Raw genomic sequence first — 19,229 nt, forward strand, 5'->3', positions numbered from 1 at the left:
TTTTTGTTTGCCTAGAATCATTTTTAACTTACAGAAGCTCTTCAGATCTGACCATCCCCTTCATTTTATTTTCTCTTTGAGAAACACCCTATGTTTTCACCACTGGGATAATTTCCTATTTCTAGTGCCCCTTGATATTGAGTCACTGGCTGACCTCATAAGCTTGCTCAGTGAAAGGTCTTATCATTGGCTGCTCCACCTTAACGGATCATATTAGATGAAACACATCATTTTGAGATATTATGTTTAACCAAAACACTTAATTTCACTGCCTCAGGAGCAGAATGGCCTTGTGAAAAGTGTTTGCGGACAACCTTGGGTTTGAATACTGATGCCACAGCTGAGTGTTTTTGGATGTTTTACCTAAATGTTCTCGTCCTAAATATCCTCTGTGTGCTAAAGGTGATAATTATACCACTTTGTTGGTGCTGTAAGGACTAGAGAGAGGTGGGTAAAGCATGGAGCACAGAGTGTGACACAATGCAGATGCTTAGCAGATCCAACTCTTTAAACACATAACTTTTCGCTTGCTTTTCTCCTCCCACCAGAAGGATACATTCAATTGCAGAGAATTTAGAAAATCTAGTTAATTCAGATGAATTAGAGAAAAATCACACACAGTCATAAGATCCAGAATAACCAAGTGGTCCCACATGACCACAGAGCTTTTCAGTATCTGTCTCTGTGTCTTTTTCATTCTCCCTCTCCGCCTCTCTCCCCCACAACATTAGGTTCAGTTAAGTTCAGTTCACTCACTCACTCAGTCGCGTCCGACACTTTGCGACCCCATGAATCGCAGCACGCCAGGCCTCCCTGTCCATCACCAACTCCCAGAGTCCACTCAAACTCATGTCCATCAAGTCGGTGATGCCATCCAGCCATCTCATCCTCTGTTGTCCCCTTCTCCTCCTGCCCCCAATCCCTCCCAGCATCAGGGTCTTTTCCAATGAGTCAGCTCTTCACATGAGGTGGTCAAAGTATTGGCATTTCAGCTCTAGCATCAGTCCTTCCAATGAACACCCAGGACTGATCTCCTTTAGGATGGACTGGTTGGATCTCCTTGCAGTCCAAGGAACTCTCAAGAGTCTTCTCCAATATCACAGTTCAAAAGCATCAATTTTTCAGTGCTCAGCTTTCTTCACAGTCCACTGCTCACATCCATACATGACCACTGGAAAAACTATAGCCTTGACTAGATGGACCTTTGTCGGCAAAGTAATGTCTCTGCTTTTTAATACGCTATCTAGGTTGGTCATAACTTTCCTTTCAGGGAGTAAGTGTCTTTTAATTTCATGGCTGCAGTCACCATCTGTAGCGATTTTGGAGCCCAAAAAAATAAAGTCTGACACTACTTCCACTGTTTCCCCATCTATTTCCCATGAAGTGATGGGATACAGTTGCTGATATGAGGTCATATATAACCTAAATTAATGACAGTTTCACGTAGTTGGTTTTAGGCTGTTGCTAAAATTGAATCATGTGGTACGTATTTTTAGTCTACTTTTTACAGTTACGATATTTACAAACATCTTTCAAGTTCACTGGGACTTCCCTTGTGGCTCAGCTGGTAAAGAATCCACCTGCAATGTGGAGACTTTGGTGTGCTCCCTGGGTTGGGAAGATCCCCTGGAAAAGGGAAAGACTACCCACTCCAGTATTTTGGCCTGGGGAATTCCATGGACTGTATAATCCATGGGGTCTCAAAGAGTTGGACGCAACTGAGCAACTTTCACTTTCACTTTTCAAGGTCACTAAGTATTCTTCTATAATAGCACTTTCAACTGATGCATGGTATTCCATTGTATGATTGTACCAATTTTTTTTTTTTTACCAGTCTTCTATTTCTAGAAAATTAGGTTGTTTCTAATTTTTTTGTTATGATAAACAGCACTGGGATAAACATCCTTATAGCTTTGAAGGGGTAGAACATTGTGGTTTAGAAAACAGACAGGAGGTGTGTTATTCACTCCTTTTTACCTGTATGACTTTAAGAATATCAGCTGATCTCAGTTTCTTCATAAAATAGGGGTGACTGTAATCCCTGCTTCATAGGGACACTGTTGTCGTTCATCTGTCTCAGGTGCTTTCAACAATATTGGTGAGCACAGTCTGTAAATATTATTAATGAGTTAACTATTGTGAATTGATGTTGTCTCTATATACTTATGTTTGTTTCCTTTGGAAAAATCCCCAAAGTTGAATTTATGAGTCAAGGGCTTCTGATACACTTTCCCAGGCTACTCTCTAAACTGGATATAGTATCTGCACTCCCACAGTAGTGCATGGAGTGCTGGTGTTCCCAGAAAGGGAGTTATTATCATCCTCACTGTAAGGCGCAAGCTCATCATCATTATTATACTACTTCATGACTCAGGGGCACAGTTTTTCACAGCGTAGTATCTCTGACTCATTGGAAAAGACCCTGATGCTGGGAAAGATTGAAGGCAAAAGAAGAAGAGGATGGCAGAGGATGAGATGGTTAGATAGCATCACCGACTCAATGGACATGAACTTGAGCAAACTCTGGGACATAGTGAAGGATAGGGAAGCCTGGTGTGTTGCGGTCCATGGGGTCACAGAGTCAGACAAGACTTCTCGGCTGAACAACAACAAGGTCTCTAAATCAGATTGCTTCTCATTATCACTGTCAGCCAGGTGGCTGCCAGGACATGGTTGTATGAAACCTTCTGCTGACATTTGATAAGATGTAGAAGGGTGTCTATGTGGTTTTTTTTTTTTCTATGTGTTTTAATATCTATGAAATTCAGTTTGAGAGATATGAAAAAAGGCAAATGTATATAAAAACTGTGATCTAAGTGCAAAGTTAGTGTCATGGAAAATACAAAATGCCTTTCTCAGAGAGCCTCTCAGGTTGGGTCTGTAGAATGTACCTGAAGAACAGAGGTTCTGGACTGAGCGTGGCAGGCTGAGGAGGACTGATGGAGAGGACATGTATAATATCTCTTCCTCTCTGCCTATTTCTGTACTTTTTTTGTTATGCACACAGCTAAGAAAGATGATAAGGGCCATGATGTAATAGTGTAGAACCCCAAGAGAGCATTCATGATTGTTTGTCTTTTCAAAATCTTTTGGCTGTTGGATGTATCATTCTTTCTGAATGTAAAACCCTACAACCTCCCTCTTCTTGCAGTTCCTCCTTTTTCTACATACAAATCCTTCATGCTTTACCTAAATATGGTTCACTCTGCCATTAGGTCTCATCTCAGACATCATTTTGTTAGGGAAGCCTTTCCCTGCTCACCAACACTAGTTAATGTCATCCCTGCATTTTCCATTGTACACAGTCCATATGCTTCAGTTCAGTTCAGTTGTTCAGTCATGTCCAATTCTTTGCGACCCCATGAACTGCAGCACGTCAGGCCTCCCTGTCCATCACCAACTCCCAGAGTTCACCCAAACCCATGTCCATTGAGTCAGTGATGCCATCCAACCATCTCATCCTCTGTCGTCCCCTTCTCCTGCCCTCAGTCTTTCTCAGCATCAGGGTCTTGTCAAATGAGTCAGCTCTTTGCATCAGGTGGCCAAAGTATTGGAGTTTCAGCTTCAGCATCAGTCCTTCCAATGAACACCCAGGACTGATCTCCTTCAGGATGGACTGGTTGGATCTCCTTGCAGTCCAAGGAACTCTCAAGAGTCTTCTCCAACACCACAGTTCAAAAGCATCAATTCTTCAGTGCTCAGCTTTCTTTATAGTCCAACTCTCACATTCATCCATGACCACTGGAAAAACCTGAGCCTTGACTAGATAGACCTTTGTTGGCAAAGTAATGTCTCTGCTTTTTAATATGCTGTCCATATGCTTACCTTACTGCTTATTACAGGGTATTTATGCTCTTGCCTACTAACTTGACACCTTGTCATTAAACTGTAAGCTTATAGAAGCATGAGTTTTCTTATTCTTGTTTGAAGTCAAGGTCTAGTACCATGCCTGGCAGAAGGCATGTACTTAAAAGATATAGCTTGAGCCAATGTCAGTCCCTAGCCCATGAGTGTAACCTCTGGTCATTAGAAGTTACAGCCATCAGGGCCCAGGGGTAAGTCCATTGTCTTCAGTGCTCTGCTAGTTGTCCTTAAGGGTTTGTAGCATGGACTGTACACTTCTGATACTGCATAGTAGTTTAAAATTCCTTTTATTTCCTTTTATTTTTTTTAACTTATTATGGGAGCTTCTTAGAGTAAGCCGTCTATGCTGAGACCCTTGATAAGCTGTCTCGTGAAATATCTGCATGAACCTGGGCACAGGGCATCTGACAGCCTGTTTCTAGCTGTTAGCACAAGGAGAGCTGAAACCAGAAGCTGAAAAGGAAGCATCACCCCCTTATTAGCATGTGAGTTCTTTAATCTGAAACGAAATTTTGTTCATTTGTCTTTTCCTGTTAGGCTATTCAAGCTATTTCCATGTTAACTACATTGTTTTTTTTTTTTTTTAAACGTATTTTATTGAAGTATAATTGATTTACAAAGTTGTGTTAATTTTTGCTGTACAGCACAGTGGTTCAGTTATACGTATATTTTTTAAAAAGGTTGTCAGTGGGAGAAACCAACCTAGTCCCTTTTTCTTGAGGAGTGAAACATTTGCCCCTTGAAATTTGTGTGAAATGTTAGCTAAAAGATGCCAGATAATTTGAGTTCACCCTCTTCAAACTATCTTTCCAAATGCAGTAGTTGAATCCAGGATAATTGTCCAAGCTTGGCACTAAACATAAGGAACAAATTCTGCCTCTTGTCTGGACACTCGGCATACTCTTGTGTATGTCGTAATCAGGGAAGAGAGCTGGCTTTTGTGCGATAAACTGTGTCGCTCACTGGGGTGCGTTTAACAGTGGATGTACTGAAGCAGTTAGATGTGACAAATGAAAAAAGGAAGTCACAGTGACGCCTACATTCAAGCCAGGCTTCTGTATCTTACTTACTCTACTTCCTGTCTGTTTCTCTGCAGACTCCTGTCTGTGGATTTTCCTCCCAACGGGGTCCATGTGGGTGCCTCGTACTCACATTGTGAGGCATGTGTATCAGTGGCTTTTTTAGGGAAATACAACCCCGAGGGGAGAAGCTGCCACTTCAAAGCATGCCACAGTGCTTAGACACAGCCAGAAAATTAGCCATGTCGGCAAGATAATATCTCTTTAATGCTTTAACCCTTTCTTTCATGCTGATGTGTGTGTATGTGCGTGTGTGCTCAGTAGTGTCTGACCCTTTGCGACTCCATCGACTGCAGCCCGCCAGCCTCCTCTGTCCATGGGATTTTCCAGCAAAATTACTGGAGTGTGTTGCCATTTCCTTCTCCAGGGGATCTTCCCAAGCCAGGGATCGAACTCAGGTCTCTTGACTACTGTGTTATGTGGGTGGATGGATTGATGCTGATAGTCATCCACAAGGAGACATCTTAAGAGTTTTGTTTTTGTTTTGGTCTGATCATAAGAAAATAGAACTGAGGTCTGTCTGACTGCTGTGCTGGGAGAGAAGCTGTTGGAGGGGGTGGGCAAATAAATGGGTTATGAAGGAGAGGGGAGACCAGCTCTGTCCCCGCAGTACTTGGCTTCTTCTTACCACTCACCTCTTGTTGTAAAATATACTCTATAAAACGTATATGCTCCAGCCCACCCTTACCCCAGTTTCACAGTGAGGGGAAAGGACTCTAACCCTTCATGAGTTGTTATTTGGTTTGTCTGTTTGTTTTAATTCTTTTGACATGATCATGATATCCTTATCAAGGTAGATTTATTAGCTACATTGTTTTCTTGTGTCAATTTATTAATTCTCCATTATAAACAAGGAAAAATGGATCTTTACTTTAATATGACGTACCCAGAAGTTGAAAGGAATATGGACATTTTGGAGAGGATTCAGCAGAGAAAATATGTGAAATTGAATAAACTTTATTTATTTATTTATTTTTTGAATAAACTTTTAAAAAATACATCAAAGTACTGAAGTTGTAGTATTAAGTATATATTTGGGCTATACTGGCATCAAGGATGTATTTACATTTAAGGAGTAAAATCATTTATAATATAGAGAACAATGCTACACTAGATTGACTATACTGTGAAGAAGATGTGGGGGGGATGGGAGGATCAAATTGTAGAATAATGGCTTTGGCTTACATAGAATGAAGATTTTCTTTATTCTTAGGACTGATGAACCAGGGAACTAGTTACAAAGGACTTGTTTACTTTGGGGGAACCTTCAGAACAAGATAGATTCCTTTCCAACTGAGATAGCTGGGAGGATTTCAAGAAACACACCATGTAATTTTTTTAAGAATGGATCTTAGATTGAGAGAATTAAAACTGAAGGAAAAAAGAGTGTTGTCCATATCCACAGGCAATAAAAAAAAAAAACTACTCATATGAATAATAGGCTGAAATCTCATCTTGGAACCATCACCTAATCTTATTTTGTGAAAGAAGATTGTTCTTAGGTAATTGCTTTCTTGATCTGCTTTAGGTTCAATAATTCTTTCTCACTGCTTTTATTTAATTGTGTTAAAGTATGTTTATTAAAGTACTAATAAGACTAAAGCCATACTTATTAGAAACAGAATTATTCATTTAAACTTTTTGATATTATGAAATGAAAGGTAGGTTCTAATATTGGAAGATGAATCCTGCAAGTCTAAAAAGTTGTTTTCTGTGTCCCTAGTTTTTCTTTTTTCAATAGTTTATTCTGTATCTGACATTACAAAATTTTTATGAAATGAAACTTTGTTTTATCACAAAGGCAGTTTATCCTAGAAACTCTAGGCAGGGTACTTCTTCCCCAGTGATTTTTATAGCATCTAATTAGTAAATGGATGACTGAGTAGGCAATGCATGTTAAGAGTAGACTTTGCTTATTGTCACCCTTGATAAGTTTCAGAATGTTTGCAACTGAAGTTTTTTCTTCTCTGCTTTTTCCTGCTCATTGACTTGGATCAAAGCCATTATTCCTTTTCTTGGGAAATGCATCTTAAAGCCTTTTAAATGCTTTTTTTTGCCTTTGTCTTTCCTGGTTTTATCTACCTCTTACCTGTTTATTTGCTGTCCATTTTCAGGTTCAGGTTTGTTATATTTTTAAAATAAGTCAATGATATAAACATTTTAGTCAGTTTTTTTTCCTGCCTTTTCTGGTTACCTCCCAATCACACATATTTTGACTAATTTATCGTGAAAGCACATCAATTTCCTTTTCGGGAGCTTGGCCCAGGTCTACAGCTAGCAGGATCAGCCCCCTCCACAGTGGACTGCCTGTGGGTCATTTCTTTTTCCCTCTGGTCACTGAGTGAGTCCAGGCCTCCTCACTAAGCCACTGATTGCCATGCTTCTTGCCGGGTCTCCTGTCTCTTGTCAGCTCCTTCCTGCCCTTTCTTCATGCTGTAGGCAGCTGATCTTACTAGAAGGCGAATCTCCATTGACCGCCAGTGCTTAAAGTCCTTTATTACCAATCCTCTGTCAGCTAGATACAATCCAAACTTCTTGATGTGTATAGAACCCCTGCATAAGCTGTCCATTCCCACCTGTCTAGTCGGCCTCCTCTCTGCCCACAACTGCTCACACCCTCCCCTAGCCAGCGACTCTGCCCACATCACACGCAACACTCCAGGCACAGGAAAGAGGCTGAGCACAGGCCTGGAGTTGAACAGGATAGCGATGCTTGAGTCATGGAGTGATAGAAAGTGGTCCGCTGCTGAGCACCAGTGACATATTGCCATGGGTGTGTACCTAAGCCCTGCTGTTCAGTGGAGAAGCGGGGATAAAGGGGTCATCCAGCCACTCTCTCCAAGGGGAGAGGGAAGCTGGTACTCAAGAACTTGCCATTGTCCACACCCACACTCTGATGCCCACCACTCTTTCTTTCCCCAACCTCAGCCTGCGACGGTGATCACTGGGGGCCTCACTGCAGCAGCCGGTGCCAGTGCAAAAATGGGGCACTGTGCAACCCCATCACGGGGGCTTGCCACTGCGCTGCGGGCTTCCGGGGCTGGCGCTGTGAGGAGCCCTGCGAGCAGGGCACCTATGGTAACGATTGTCACCAGAGATGCCAGTGCCAGAACGGAGCGACCTGCGATCATGTCACGGGGGAATGCCGCTGCCCACCCGGATACACTGGAGCCTTGTAAGTGACGCGCCGCTGGGCAGCGTGGCAGAGCGCGCCCAGCCTCTCTGCTCCTGCTGCTGCCGGCCTCATATTCCAGGAGTTACTGAGGGGACAGGACTCCAGGCAGTGATGGCCGCTAGGCGCTCCTGCTGTTTGTTGAGCATCAGAGCCCAGTCAGGCTCTCAGAACCAGCTTCCATGCCTTCCTTTGGCAGAGCAGAGATACAGGGCCTGGATGTTGTGTTGAATGGCAATATTTGGGGTTGCTGGGGCAGATTTGGGTTTCACTTTGTCACTCCCTCGATTGCATTCATTTTACACTTTGATACTCCCTCGATTGCATTCATTTTACACTTTTGACTATTAATGGCCCATGTTGTTCTGCTCTATGTGGCAGTTAATTAGATGAATAAAAGAGAATGAGTACAGTGCCTTAGAGAAGGAAATAGATGTTAGAAATAGTTCATGCTCAAAAGTTAACTGGATTATTTAATGCTCATAGATATGTATGTGTTGTTTTGTGAATATAAAAGGACTTGTATCATATTTGTGTTGTATATGTGCACAAAGTTTAATCCTTTCTGGAAAACATAGAAACAAGTACTTAATTTCTGCTGTGTTGTACTTAGTTGCTCAGTTGTGTCCAACTCTTGGTGACCCCATGAACTGTAGCCCACCAGGCTCCTCTGTCTATGGGGATTCTCCAGGCAAGAATACTAGAGTGGGTTGCCATGCCCTCCTCCAGGGAATCTTCCCAACCCAGGGATGGAACCAAGGTCTCCTGCATTGGTGGCAGGTTCTTTACTGTCTGAACCACCAGGCAATCCCAAGAATGCTAGAGTGGGTAGCCTATACCTTCTCCAGGGGATCTTCCCGACCTAGAAATTAAACCGAAGTCTCCTGCATTGCAGGTGGATTCTTTACCAGCTGAGCTCCCAGGGAAGCCCTCATCTCTACTGCTTTCTTTATTTTGTGGGAAGGGCATTCTTTGGCTTGCTTGTATTAGCAAACAGACTAAGAGGCAGAATTTGCCCAAAAAAGTGAGATTAAAAAAAGAAATCTTGTTCCCTTACTGAGAAAATTACACCTGTAAATCACAGAACTAAAACTTGAAAAAAATGTGGCTCATTAGGTAACTACTTCCTGCTGACAGAGTTAGGGCTGTAAAGTAGAGCTAAAGAAAAATTTGAATTAGCCAAGAAAGCCCTGATTTTCAGAAAAATGGATGAACATCTCAGACTATTTCATTGTTAATGTTGCTTTTATGGGTTTTTATCAAGGTCCCAGTTGAATAAGGCTTTGAGAAATTTGGAGCAATTTCATAGGAGAGCGAAAAAGACAAGGCTTAGAGTAGGAGATATGTTCATATAATAAGGAGGGGTTCATCATTTTGAAGAGTAGAATGCTAAAAATTGAGTACAAGGAATATGTACTAATTAGGTGATGTACAGATGTTTTATTCTTCTTTGAGATTAGAACAGACATACCAAGTACACTTCCAGTGTAACCCATGGGCTTTTTGAGAGTTGCATGTGTAGTTCCTGTCACTAAGGAGTGTGTGGCCACCGAGAGTCATCTCTCTGATAGGACAGATTCTCCTCAAATTGAAATGGTTTCAGTAGAAAATATCCCCCCAAAGGGGAAGGACTAGGTGACCCCTTGACCCTTCCAGTCAATATGATTGGAGCTCTTGATGTTAATGAAACAAATAATATTGAACAGAGGAGCCTGTCTATTTTAGGGTCCTGGGTGCTGCTGTGTTTGTGAACCTAAGGGTTGTAGGTTTGGGTAAACCATGGTGTCCTTTGTCACATGTTAATCCCTCAGCTGCGAGGATCTTTGTCCCCCTGGCAAGCATGGACCACAGTGTGAGCAGAGATGCCCCTGCCAGAATGGAGGCGTATGTCATCACGTCACTGGAGAGTGCTCTTGTCCTTCTGGCTGGCTGGTAAGTGCCCCGCCCCACCCGCCAAAGCCCCCTGTTCCAGGATACTCGAGAGAAAATGCATGTGGAGAACTTTAATACAGAAGAATGTCACATCAATGGATAAAAATTTCAAAACTGGAAATATCTGACCATTTCAAAGCAGGAAGTTTTTAGTCCAGAGAAGGCAGAAGGTGATTAAATCCTGAACTTGAAGTTTACTAAGGGTCCTCATGGAAAAGTTAGTACACCATCTGTCCTGCATCTCCCTTCAGGATATGAAAGGGAAATATCTCGCCTCTCACATGACAGCAAATGCTGTTAAACCCTGTAAGTATTCAAATAAGCATTTTCATAACTATGTTCTATGGATCATTATTATTCTTTGGGAACATTATTCTCAACAGGTTAAGTGTTGTGTGAAAAAGTTATTTGGTCTTTGAATCTGGAGACTCATTGAGGTAAACCAAGTTTTCCAAGTATTGAAGAACTCAGAGCCTTTAGTGTAAGAATCTGCACCTCACCACACTTCCTGAATTTTGACTGTGATACTCTTTCTTTATGTAGTATCTCACAGGCTTAATCTTTTGTGGAATACACAATGTCAAAGCTGGTTCACTAGGTAGATTACTCTAAAATCAGAAAATAATATTGGTTTGTGTTTCTCTGAATTGGTTCGTGTAAAAGTCTGCTTGAAGGCAGAAGAGTGAATGACCAATGTCTGTTTCCTTCATTAACATACAGAAAACAAAACAGCAGTTTACTTCATGACTACCGTGCATCTCTATGAGCTGTAGTGAAGTTGCTCTTGCAGGCGTACAAGTGATGTAATTGCCAGATTCAGTAACAACTCCTCCATCTTCATTCTACTTCATTCCTCCAAAGCTTTTGACTCTGTTGCTCATCCACCTCCCTTTCCTAATCTCTCTCTCCACTTCTTTGATAACCCCTTTTCCTACCTCTCTTATTAAAGATCTCTTTTCCTAATTCCTCTTTTTTTATATACCATTTTATTTCCTGTATTTCATGCCAGTCTTTCTCTTTTCTCACGATACACCTTTCCTGGAAATCTCATTGAGATCCATTACTTTAACAATCATCAGCTGATTTTTCTCAACCTTGACTTTCTCTGACCCGAACACAGATGTGTATTTGTCACTGTGCTGTTAGACTCCCCACCCTAGTTTCACCTAAAGACATGAACTCACTCTCTGCCTGAACTATGCCTAGGCTGGAGCCTTAGGAGGCAGACGTAAGATTGCCCTTGTTGTAGGAATAGAGCAAAGAAGACTTGGAGTCCACTTCCAGTCAGAATCATGGGAAGTAAGATTGGGTTCCAGATGGTAAGACCACTGGGAGAAGTGAAAAAGAAATACCAGACCCAAGGCAAGAATTGGAAACAATAAGCAGACAAGGCAAGGAAGCAGAGGCTGGAGAAACTCCATGAAGCAATGGAGCCAGTGCAAGGGGGTGTTTTATTGAGTGCCTGATGGTGAGTCAAATAGAGAAGCTATTGAAGAAATACTGACCTGGAAACAGGCCCGTCAAAGTCAGTGGTGATAGAACCAAACTTGTCACACAGCTAAACCTTTCTTAAGGTGATTCCCTTTTTACCTTTTTTTTTTGTCTTCATTAAAACCAACACTTCTTTCTTAGTTGCCCAAAGTAGAAATACTGAAATATCTTTGATTCCTTCTCTTCTTTTATTTCTTATACTCAGCCTTTTGCCAGCACTGGTCATTACTTGGTTCTTGGCAAGGGATGGATTTTGCTGAGGTAGCGGAGTGTCCAGGGAACTCCATGTTCTTTGGATGAGGAGCTGTAGAAATGTTACTTGCAGAATTTTTGTGTAGACATTGTCTATAGAGTTGCCTCATCTTGAAGTTGAAGCCTTCTTCTTCTTCTGGGTTGGAGTGGTCATGAGGTAGGATGCTGATAACCACAAGTTTGGACCATGCATCCCAGTAGGTGGACAGATGGCCCTCTGCATCAGCCCAGTGGAGCCTCCCATATACTCTGCACTCATACCTTGATGGATGTTTCTTACTGAATGTTTCAGGTCATTTTTCTCTAAGTGCGGCTGAGCTTCCAAGTTACGCTTCTTTTTGCTACATTTTATTTGTGCAGTAATCCTAGGTGCTTTTCATAGATAGATATATATTCCTATTACACATACACAAGTATATATTTCAACTAATAAAATCCTGTGTGCACGCTAATTCACTTCATTCGTGTCCGACTCGCTGCTATTCTGTAGACTGTGGCCCACCAGGCTCCTCTACCCATAGTTCTCCAGGCATGAATACTTGAGTGGGTTGCCATGCCCTCCTCCAGGGGATCTTTCTGACCCAGGGGTCGAACCCATGTATCCTGTGTCTCCTGCATTGGCAGGCAGGTTCTTTGTTTCTTTCTCTTTTTTTGGCAGGCAGCTTCTTTAACACTAGAACCACCTGGGAAGCCCAGTAATATTCTACTTAAAGCTATTAACTCACATTAATCCTTCTTTGCAAACAGTATTTCAATAGCATCTCTAAAGCGTATGTGGCACCATTACAAAATGTGAGTAGTTCCTGAGAGAGTGAGAATTTTCACCAGAACCCTGGCTTACCATGGATTGACCCTTGGCATATTTATTTCATCTAGTCATGTTAATATGTTGTGCTAGAATGAGGGGTCAGAGCTATTTTTTTATCTGTCTCCTTCATCATATTGTGAGCTAATTAAAGATTGTGACTTTATCTTGGATTCTCAGAGCTTAGCACGATGCCTGGCACATAGATGATTCTCACTTAAGCACTGATTTGAATCATCTCTCAAAGGCTTTTTCAGTTCCAAGATTCTGGAAGAACTTTCATCGTTGGTAGATAGCTAGAAACCACCAGAGGAGACTTAATTAGCACACCAACTGCCTTTGTGGGTAGCCAGGAGTTAGAGGAAATGTATTTTCTTATGCTATCCAAAATAAACATTTACAAAACCATCTGGTGTTCGCTAGCCTCCAATTTCAGAGTGCCCACAGTCTGTCTTTTTTATAGAGAAGGAGGACAAAGCAACAGCTTCCAACAGTTAAAAACATTGTAAAAATCCCTGTTATTTGGGGTTATTTTGTTTGATGTAGTAGTAACTCCAATAAATACATGATAAGCTACAAAGCCAAGTTATGTAGCCAAAGGAAGTAGAAAATAGTAGAGTATTTGATTGAGTTATTGGTAAAGTATCTTATGCTTCTCCACATAGGACTGGAATAAATATGACAGTATCTGACAAGACAGACAGCCTCTAGGGTGAGAAGACGTGTCCAAGTTACTCTCTCGATTTCTCTCCCAGGAAATTAGTTTTCCTATTGATCTTGGCCCAGCAATGTTGAACCTGATGAAAATAAAAGTGTCTTTTCTTCCAAAATAAAATGTCTAGAATTGTTTCTGTTGAAGTATTCTTAGGCAATGTTAATGTTAATTCAGATACACAAAATGTCAATCCTTTTTTTAATGCTTCCTTATAAGAAATAAAACCAATGATAAGGTGTATTTTCTCTAGAACATATGGTAAAGTATTTGAATATTCCATTTGGGCCAGATGTTATCATTTATATAATGGATGCTCAATAAGTGCTGTTCACTTACTGTACATGTAAGACCCAAGGAAGAACACTTAGAAGGATTTGTAAATTCCTTAGGTTCCCATAATCATTTGAGGTGACTGTTTTTTTTTTTTTTTAACGTAGGTATTTATGATTAATTTGCTGCCACCTATGCGTGTATCTTGAGATTTAGGCTTACTAAGAAAATAAGTCAGTTTAGAATTTCTAGTATCTTTGAGGTGACAAACAGAGTTTCTGTGTTCTAAAATCCCTTTATCTAATCTTTGTGCAGCCCTGCTCCCATACCCTGCCTTCCCTTCCTGCTTCCTCCCTTTTTTCCCCTTCTGTCTCTTCTTTGACCCTTCCCCGACTGGAAGCCCATCTAATTTTCCACGTCTCCTTGAATGCAGGGCACAGTGTGTGGTCAGCCTTGCCCCGAGGGTCGCTTTGGAAAGAACTGTTCGCAAGAATGTCAGTGCCATAATGGAGGGACATGCGATGCGGCCACGGGTCAATGTCACTGCAGTCCCGGGTACACAGGGGAAAGGTAAGGGCAGCCTTGTGCATCTCTGACTGTAGCATGAAGGCAAAGTTGGGAGGGCCCAGGGAACACATTTACTACCACTTGTCTGTGACGGTTCTATAACCTTCCAAGAAGCATCTCTAAGGTATCAGTGTGTTTGACAGATTCCTTCCCAACGCAGTGCATAGCCCCTGGACCACTGACAGCAATGGTGAATTGAAGATGCAGAGAAAGCATTTTTTTAAAAAGTGAGAAAATATCAGAAACCCACGATGGATGAGTTCTACACAGTTAAGTGATTAGGACAGCCATTTCAAACCCCAGCACTTCTAACATTTTAAAGATTTTTGGATAGATTTATTTTAAAATAGGGTGTGTACTTAGGTATCTTTAAAAAATATGTCAGGCATAAAGTTACCTTCCTATGACGCTCTGTGCTCTTAAGAATATGTATTGTTTCACTGTGTGGTGGTGATAGGAATAAGACCTGGTGGGACTTACAGGTCTCTCCTGATGCCTGTGTGGTGTGTGATTTCATATCCACTGCTTGTCCTTTTCGTGTGTTAGGTGGTCAAGTGTTACCCAAAGTGCTTTGTTCAGCCCACAGCTTCTAATTTGCTCTTTAATCCATTGTATCCTGAAAGATTTGATAACCAAGCTTGTTAGCTGTGTCTGTAAAACTAGAGAAAGAGGCTTGAGAGGCAGAAGAGTATAATAGTCCCAAACAAAGAGTTTGAAACCTGTGTCCTTGGAAATATGCTCATCTAGAATGTTCAAACAATAATTGTACTTTCTTCTAGAGTTGTTGTAAGGATTAAATGAGTACATTAAAGCTTTTAGAACAGTGCTAAATCTTCCAAATATTAGCTATTATTGTAGTTGAGTGATTCTATGAACTGTATAAATACTAGTGATTATTAACTTGAATGATATCTAGAAACTGTATAAGTATTAGCTATCATTATTTTTTGATATCTGTGAATTAAAAATTCCTTTAACCTTCCTCTCTAATTTTTTTCTTTCTAAAATTCTGGTCTATGACTTTTAATAAGATACTGTAGGGTGTTTTCCTCCTCCAATTTAGGCTTCACACTTTCTTAGTAAATTTATTTATAAGTATTTTATAATTTTTGAAGAGTCCCATTTAAGTTTTGTTTGTTTATTTGTTTTCCATTTATTTTTATTAGTTGGAGGCTAATTACTTTACACCATTTAAGTTTTTAATTGGATATTTCTGGATAAAGAAAATCTTGCCTTTGAATATTTATTTTTTATTTAGTTACTCTACCAAACTTCTTAGTTAATTCTCATGTTATTTTTAGCAAGCACTAAAGTTATTTTATTATCTATAGATGAAGATAAATTAGTTTCTTCTTTTCAGTATTTGTAATGTGTCATTTACTTGAGTGATTGCATTAATTTAAACTTCTAAATAGTATAGTGGAATAGTGAAGGTCGCTCAGTGGTGTCCGACTCTTTGCAACCACATGGGCTATACAGTCCATGAAATTCTCCAGGCCAGAATACTGGAGTGGGTAGCCCTTCCCTTCTACCAGGGGATCTTCCCAACCCAGGGATTGAACCCAGGTCTCCTGTATTGCAGGCAGATTCTTTACCAGCTGAGCCACAAGGGAAGCCCAAGAATACTGGAGTGGGTAGCCTATCCCTTCTCCAGTGGATCTTCCTGACCCAGGAATCAAACTGGGGTCTCCTGCATTGCAGGTGGATTTTTTACCAACTGAGCTGTGAGGGAAGCCCAAACTTCTAAGTGAGTGTTGATAAATACAAATAAAAGTGGGAATTCTTGTCTCGTTCCTAATTTTATTGAAAATGGCTCCAGTATAGTTTCCTGTTTGTTACTGGTTTCTAGTAGACAGTCTTTTTCATGTTCAAGTAGTTTTTTTTTCAAATCCCTGTTTTTATTAGAAATTTTTTAGTAATACCTGTTTAATTTCATTAATACAATTGTGTATTTTCCTTAATTTTTGATTTTATGAATTATTGACACCTTTAGCACATGGTTTCTATAACATGTAATTGGGGTACTCAGAAAGTTTTTGTGCCCTATATCCTGGTTTATGGTTGTATTTTGGAAAATGAGATTGTTAGATGAATTCTGGACCCATGTTGCATTAAAGTCTTAGTATAAAAAGATTAATCAGGGCAAGAGAGGCATGGGACCAAGCAGAACCCTAAGTAATAGTTCTGTGTGATATTTTTGGACACTAAAAATTTAAATATAATAGTTTTCTTGCCCTGTCTGGATTTAAGTCTCAAATTCAAGGAACATAAAATCAGCAAACATACAGGCAGGCTTATACTCTTTTAGAATACAGGCAAAGGGGATAACAGCTAATTTTCAGGTGAACTTTTGATTTGAGGCCAGGCAGGTAAAGAGCCAGAGTAAGAGAGGAAAGTGAAGAAGGAACTTGCTTCTTAACTTGTTTTTATAACAGTTTTTTTTTCTCTCTTTTTTTGACGAACTGATGACATGACTCCTGTTTTCAATTCTTCTCTGCTACACGGAGACACACATATACACAACACAATGACATCAAGCACATTTGTCATCGTGAAAGAAACAGTGAGTGGTTATGCAACCATTTGTGGCAGGAGGTGTGGGGAAAGCAGTCCGGGGGCCAAGGGTCTTGCCATTTCCCCTGTTTCGAGAAGTCAGCGAAACATGACCACTGAGGTCAGACCAGAGGGGAGCAGGTACCACCACAGGCAGCTGGCCCCGAGTGCACCCAGGATGTGGGGATGGCTCTCCCAGCCAGAGAGGACACAGAACAAAAAAAAACAGGCACCTCACAGGCAGACAGAGCAGCTCATGGGATGCCCACATAATAGGCTGTAGGGTTTGTGGGATGGTTGAGAGGACGGTGTGGTGAGGAAGGGTCATGTGGCACAGCCAAATCTGGTGGCTCTCAGATCCTCACAAAAATCCTCTGAAGGGGCTGAAAGAGTGTTCTTTATGCTGATGGGTTGTTGTGGCATCATTGCACTGGGGCTTTTGATGGCCTAGCGTGGGTCCATGTACATGATTGTTGCCTCTTACGTGTTAGCTGGGTGGAGAGATCTGTGGATCAGTTATGGACTCTGTTAAGGCGAAGCCCCAGAATGTTACGCTATGCTGTGTTCTGTACCATCCTCACAGTGAAGAAGAATGTGGGCCAAAGGAGGGGAAGTCCAGAGTTATAGACAGGAATTGGGGGGATGCAGAATTGGTCTTCAACAGAGGCAGTCTTTCCTGCTTCCAGTATGGAGGAAAAGCTGGCTCTTTCCCAGTGCTCTTTGTATACATATTTCCCCAAGAGCAGCAGTTTCAGGTGTTTGAAAGGCAGGCAGCCGATCTAATGATCCCACTCTGAGGAGGAGTGTGATTCTTTCACAGTAAATCGTGGTTTGGCCCAATTATTCTGGTCACTCTGGAAGGCCATACGTAAAAGGACAAAGGAGAGAATGGGACCTGGCACCCCTTCCATGCTAATGTACTTTCTTTTCCATAAGTTCACAGTGAGATGCAATAAGATAATCAAAATGATACTCAAACAAGTCCATGACCCTCATTGGTTTGGGTGTCAGTGTTATGTTTTACTAGATTATCTCAACTTGATGTGTGTTCATTTTTCCAAATTCCAGGATATTATTTCAAAAAATCTTTAAAAAAGTAAAATAAAATAGGAACATCATATTTTCATATTTCTACTGTGGCCAGTATTTATTGCTATATTTTTATCTGCCTCTTTGCCATGTCTCCTAAGAAAGAAAGAAAGAATTTCCTTTTTTAATGACTTCTAAGATTACTTTTCTTATTCCACATGGGACCACAAAAGCAACATTGAGGGCTTAAAATTTGTTGGGAAATGATGCTTCTTTCAGAAAAATGAGCCCAAAAGGGAGGTAAGACTGCTTGACAAAGACTTTTAATTCAGCCAATGAGAAGGGTGTAATCTCCTTCACCACTGTGTTTATTTTCAAGATGGAAAAGATCTACTGCCAAAAAGATATCCTGCCATTTTGGTGTGGTAGGTGGAAACTAACAGGATTCTCTTACAAGCACAACACTGATGAAAAAGGAGCAGGATGGTGAACCAGGCTTTACTGACTACGTTAGAAAGAAAAATTCGAATGGCTTTTTGCCGTTTAAAACACAAACTTAGAAGTGTGTTTAATTATAGGTTAGAAAGGTAAATCTGGATCATGCCCAGCTATTATGGATTTTGTTTTCTCAGGGAGAAGGAAGTCTCTGCCAAGATAGGATAGAATAGTCACACTGCTCCCTTGCCTTTGGTGGCAGACACTTTCCCATGCTTCCCATTTCTGTCCTCTTCCCCATTTTTAGTGCTGTGCTTTCCCCCAAGTTAAAATCCTGGAGTCCAAAATGTAGCATTTGGGTTTCTTTTAGTAATATGATTTATCTTGAGCAGAACTTTTTATTTTTTTCTGGTGTTGCCTTGCAAGGACATCTGGACAGACAGGTTGCCAAATCGTCTTGCCAGCCTTTAGCGGAGCCATGAAGAGGCCCAGTGATTGACCGACAGCATTTCTTTCTCTAAAGTTTACATTTTGGGGTGTAAACTGAGTGACTTGGCTTAGTAGAGCTGCTTAGAAGTTAAAAATAGAGTGCCTTTAAAAAACATTCTGGTCTAAAAATAGGTATGCTTGTGTTTAACTTTGCAACACACATCTGATTTTATGCTAAATGAACTTAGTTCAATTACTCCAGAACTTTTCTAATGCTTTGTCTAGTGATTGATTTGAAGACTTTGCCTATTGAAAAAAAGTCTACGGTCTGTGAAACCAAATTTGCAAGAGTCCCTTTTCCCTAAATATGTCAGAGCCAGAGTTAACCAGAAAAATATCAAAGGGTTCTCAAGATTTATCCTCTGTTCTTAAATAGAATCCTATCCAGCCCTGGTATTGTTAGTCCTCACACCCTATCATTTAAAATATGCAAAGCCTTGTGGAAAATGTTTGCTTTTCAGCCCCTTTCCTGTTGCTTTGAAGTCTGCTTGGATTCATTAATGTGCACTTGCTGCTTGCCTTGTACCCATCTGAAAAAATGCAGTGCTGACCTACATTTTGGACTCTGGGTCTGGC

At 40.9% G+C, this 19,229-nt stretch overlaps 1 protein-coding gene across 3 annotated transcripts in view; it reads left to right on the forward strand.

Annotated features, from left to right (window-relative positions):
- Window positions 1–19,229, forward strand: part of MEGF10 (multiple EGF like domains 10) — a 173,027-nt gene that overhangs the window by 103,831 nt on the left and 49,967 nt on the right. For all 3 annotated transcript variants that reach the window (XM_043465953.1, XM_043465952.1, XM_043465951.1), the window contains exons 6-8: window positions 7,872–8,118; window positions 9,927–10,047; window positions 14,014–14,150. In XM_043465953.1, the coding sequence (XP_043321888.1) occupies window positions 7,872–8,118; window positions 9,927–10,047; window positions 14,014–14,150 (505 nt within the window). The remainder of the gene's footprint in view (window positions 1–7,871; window positions 8,119–9,926; window positions 10,048–14,013; window positions 14,151–19,229) is intronic.

Source organism: Cervus canadensis, chromosome 4 (assembly GCF_019320065.1).
Source record: "Cervus canadensis isolate Bull #8, Minnesota chromosome 4, ASM1932006v1, whole genome shotgun sequence".
In the NCBI taxonomy this organism is placed as follows: Eukaryota; Metazoa; Chordata; class Mammalia; order Artiodactyla; family Cervidae; genus Cervus; species Cervus canadensis.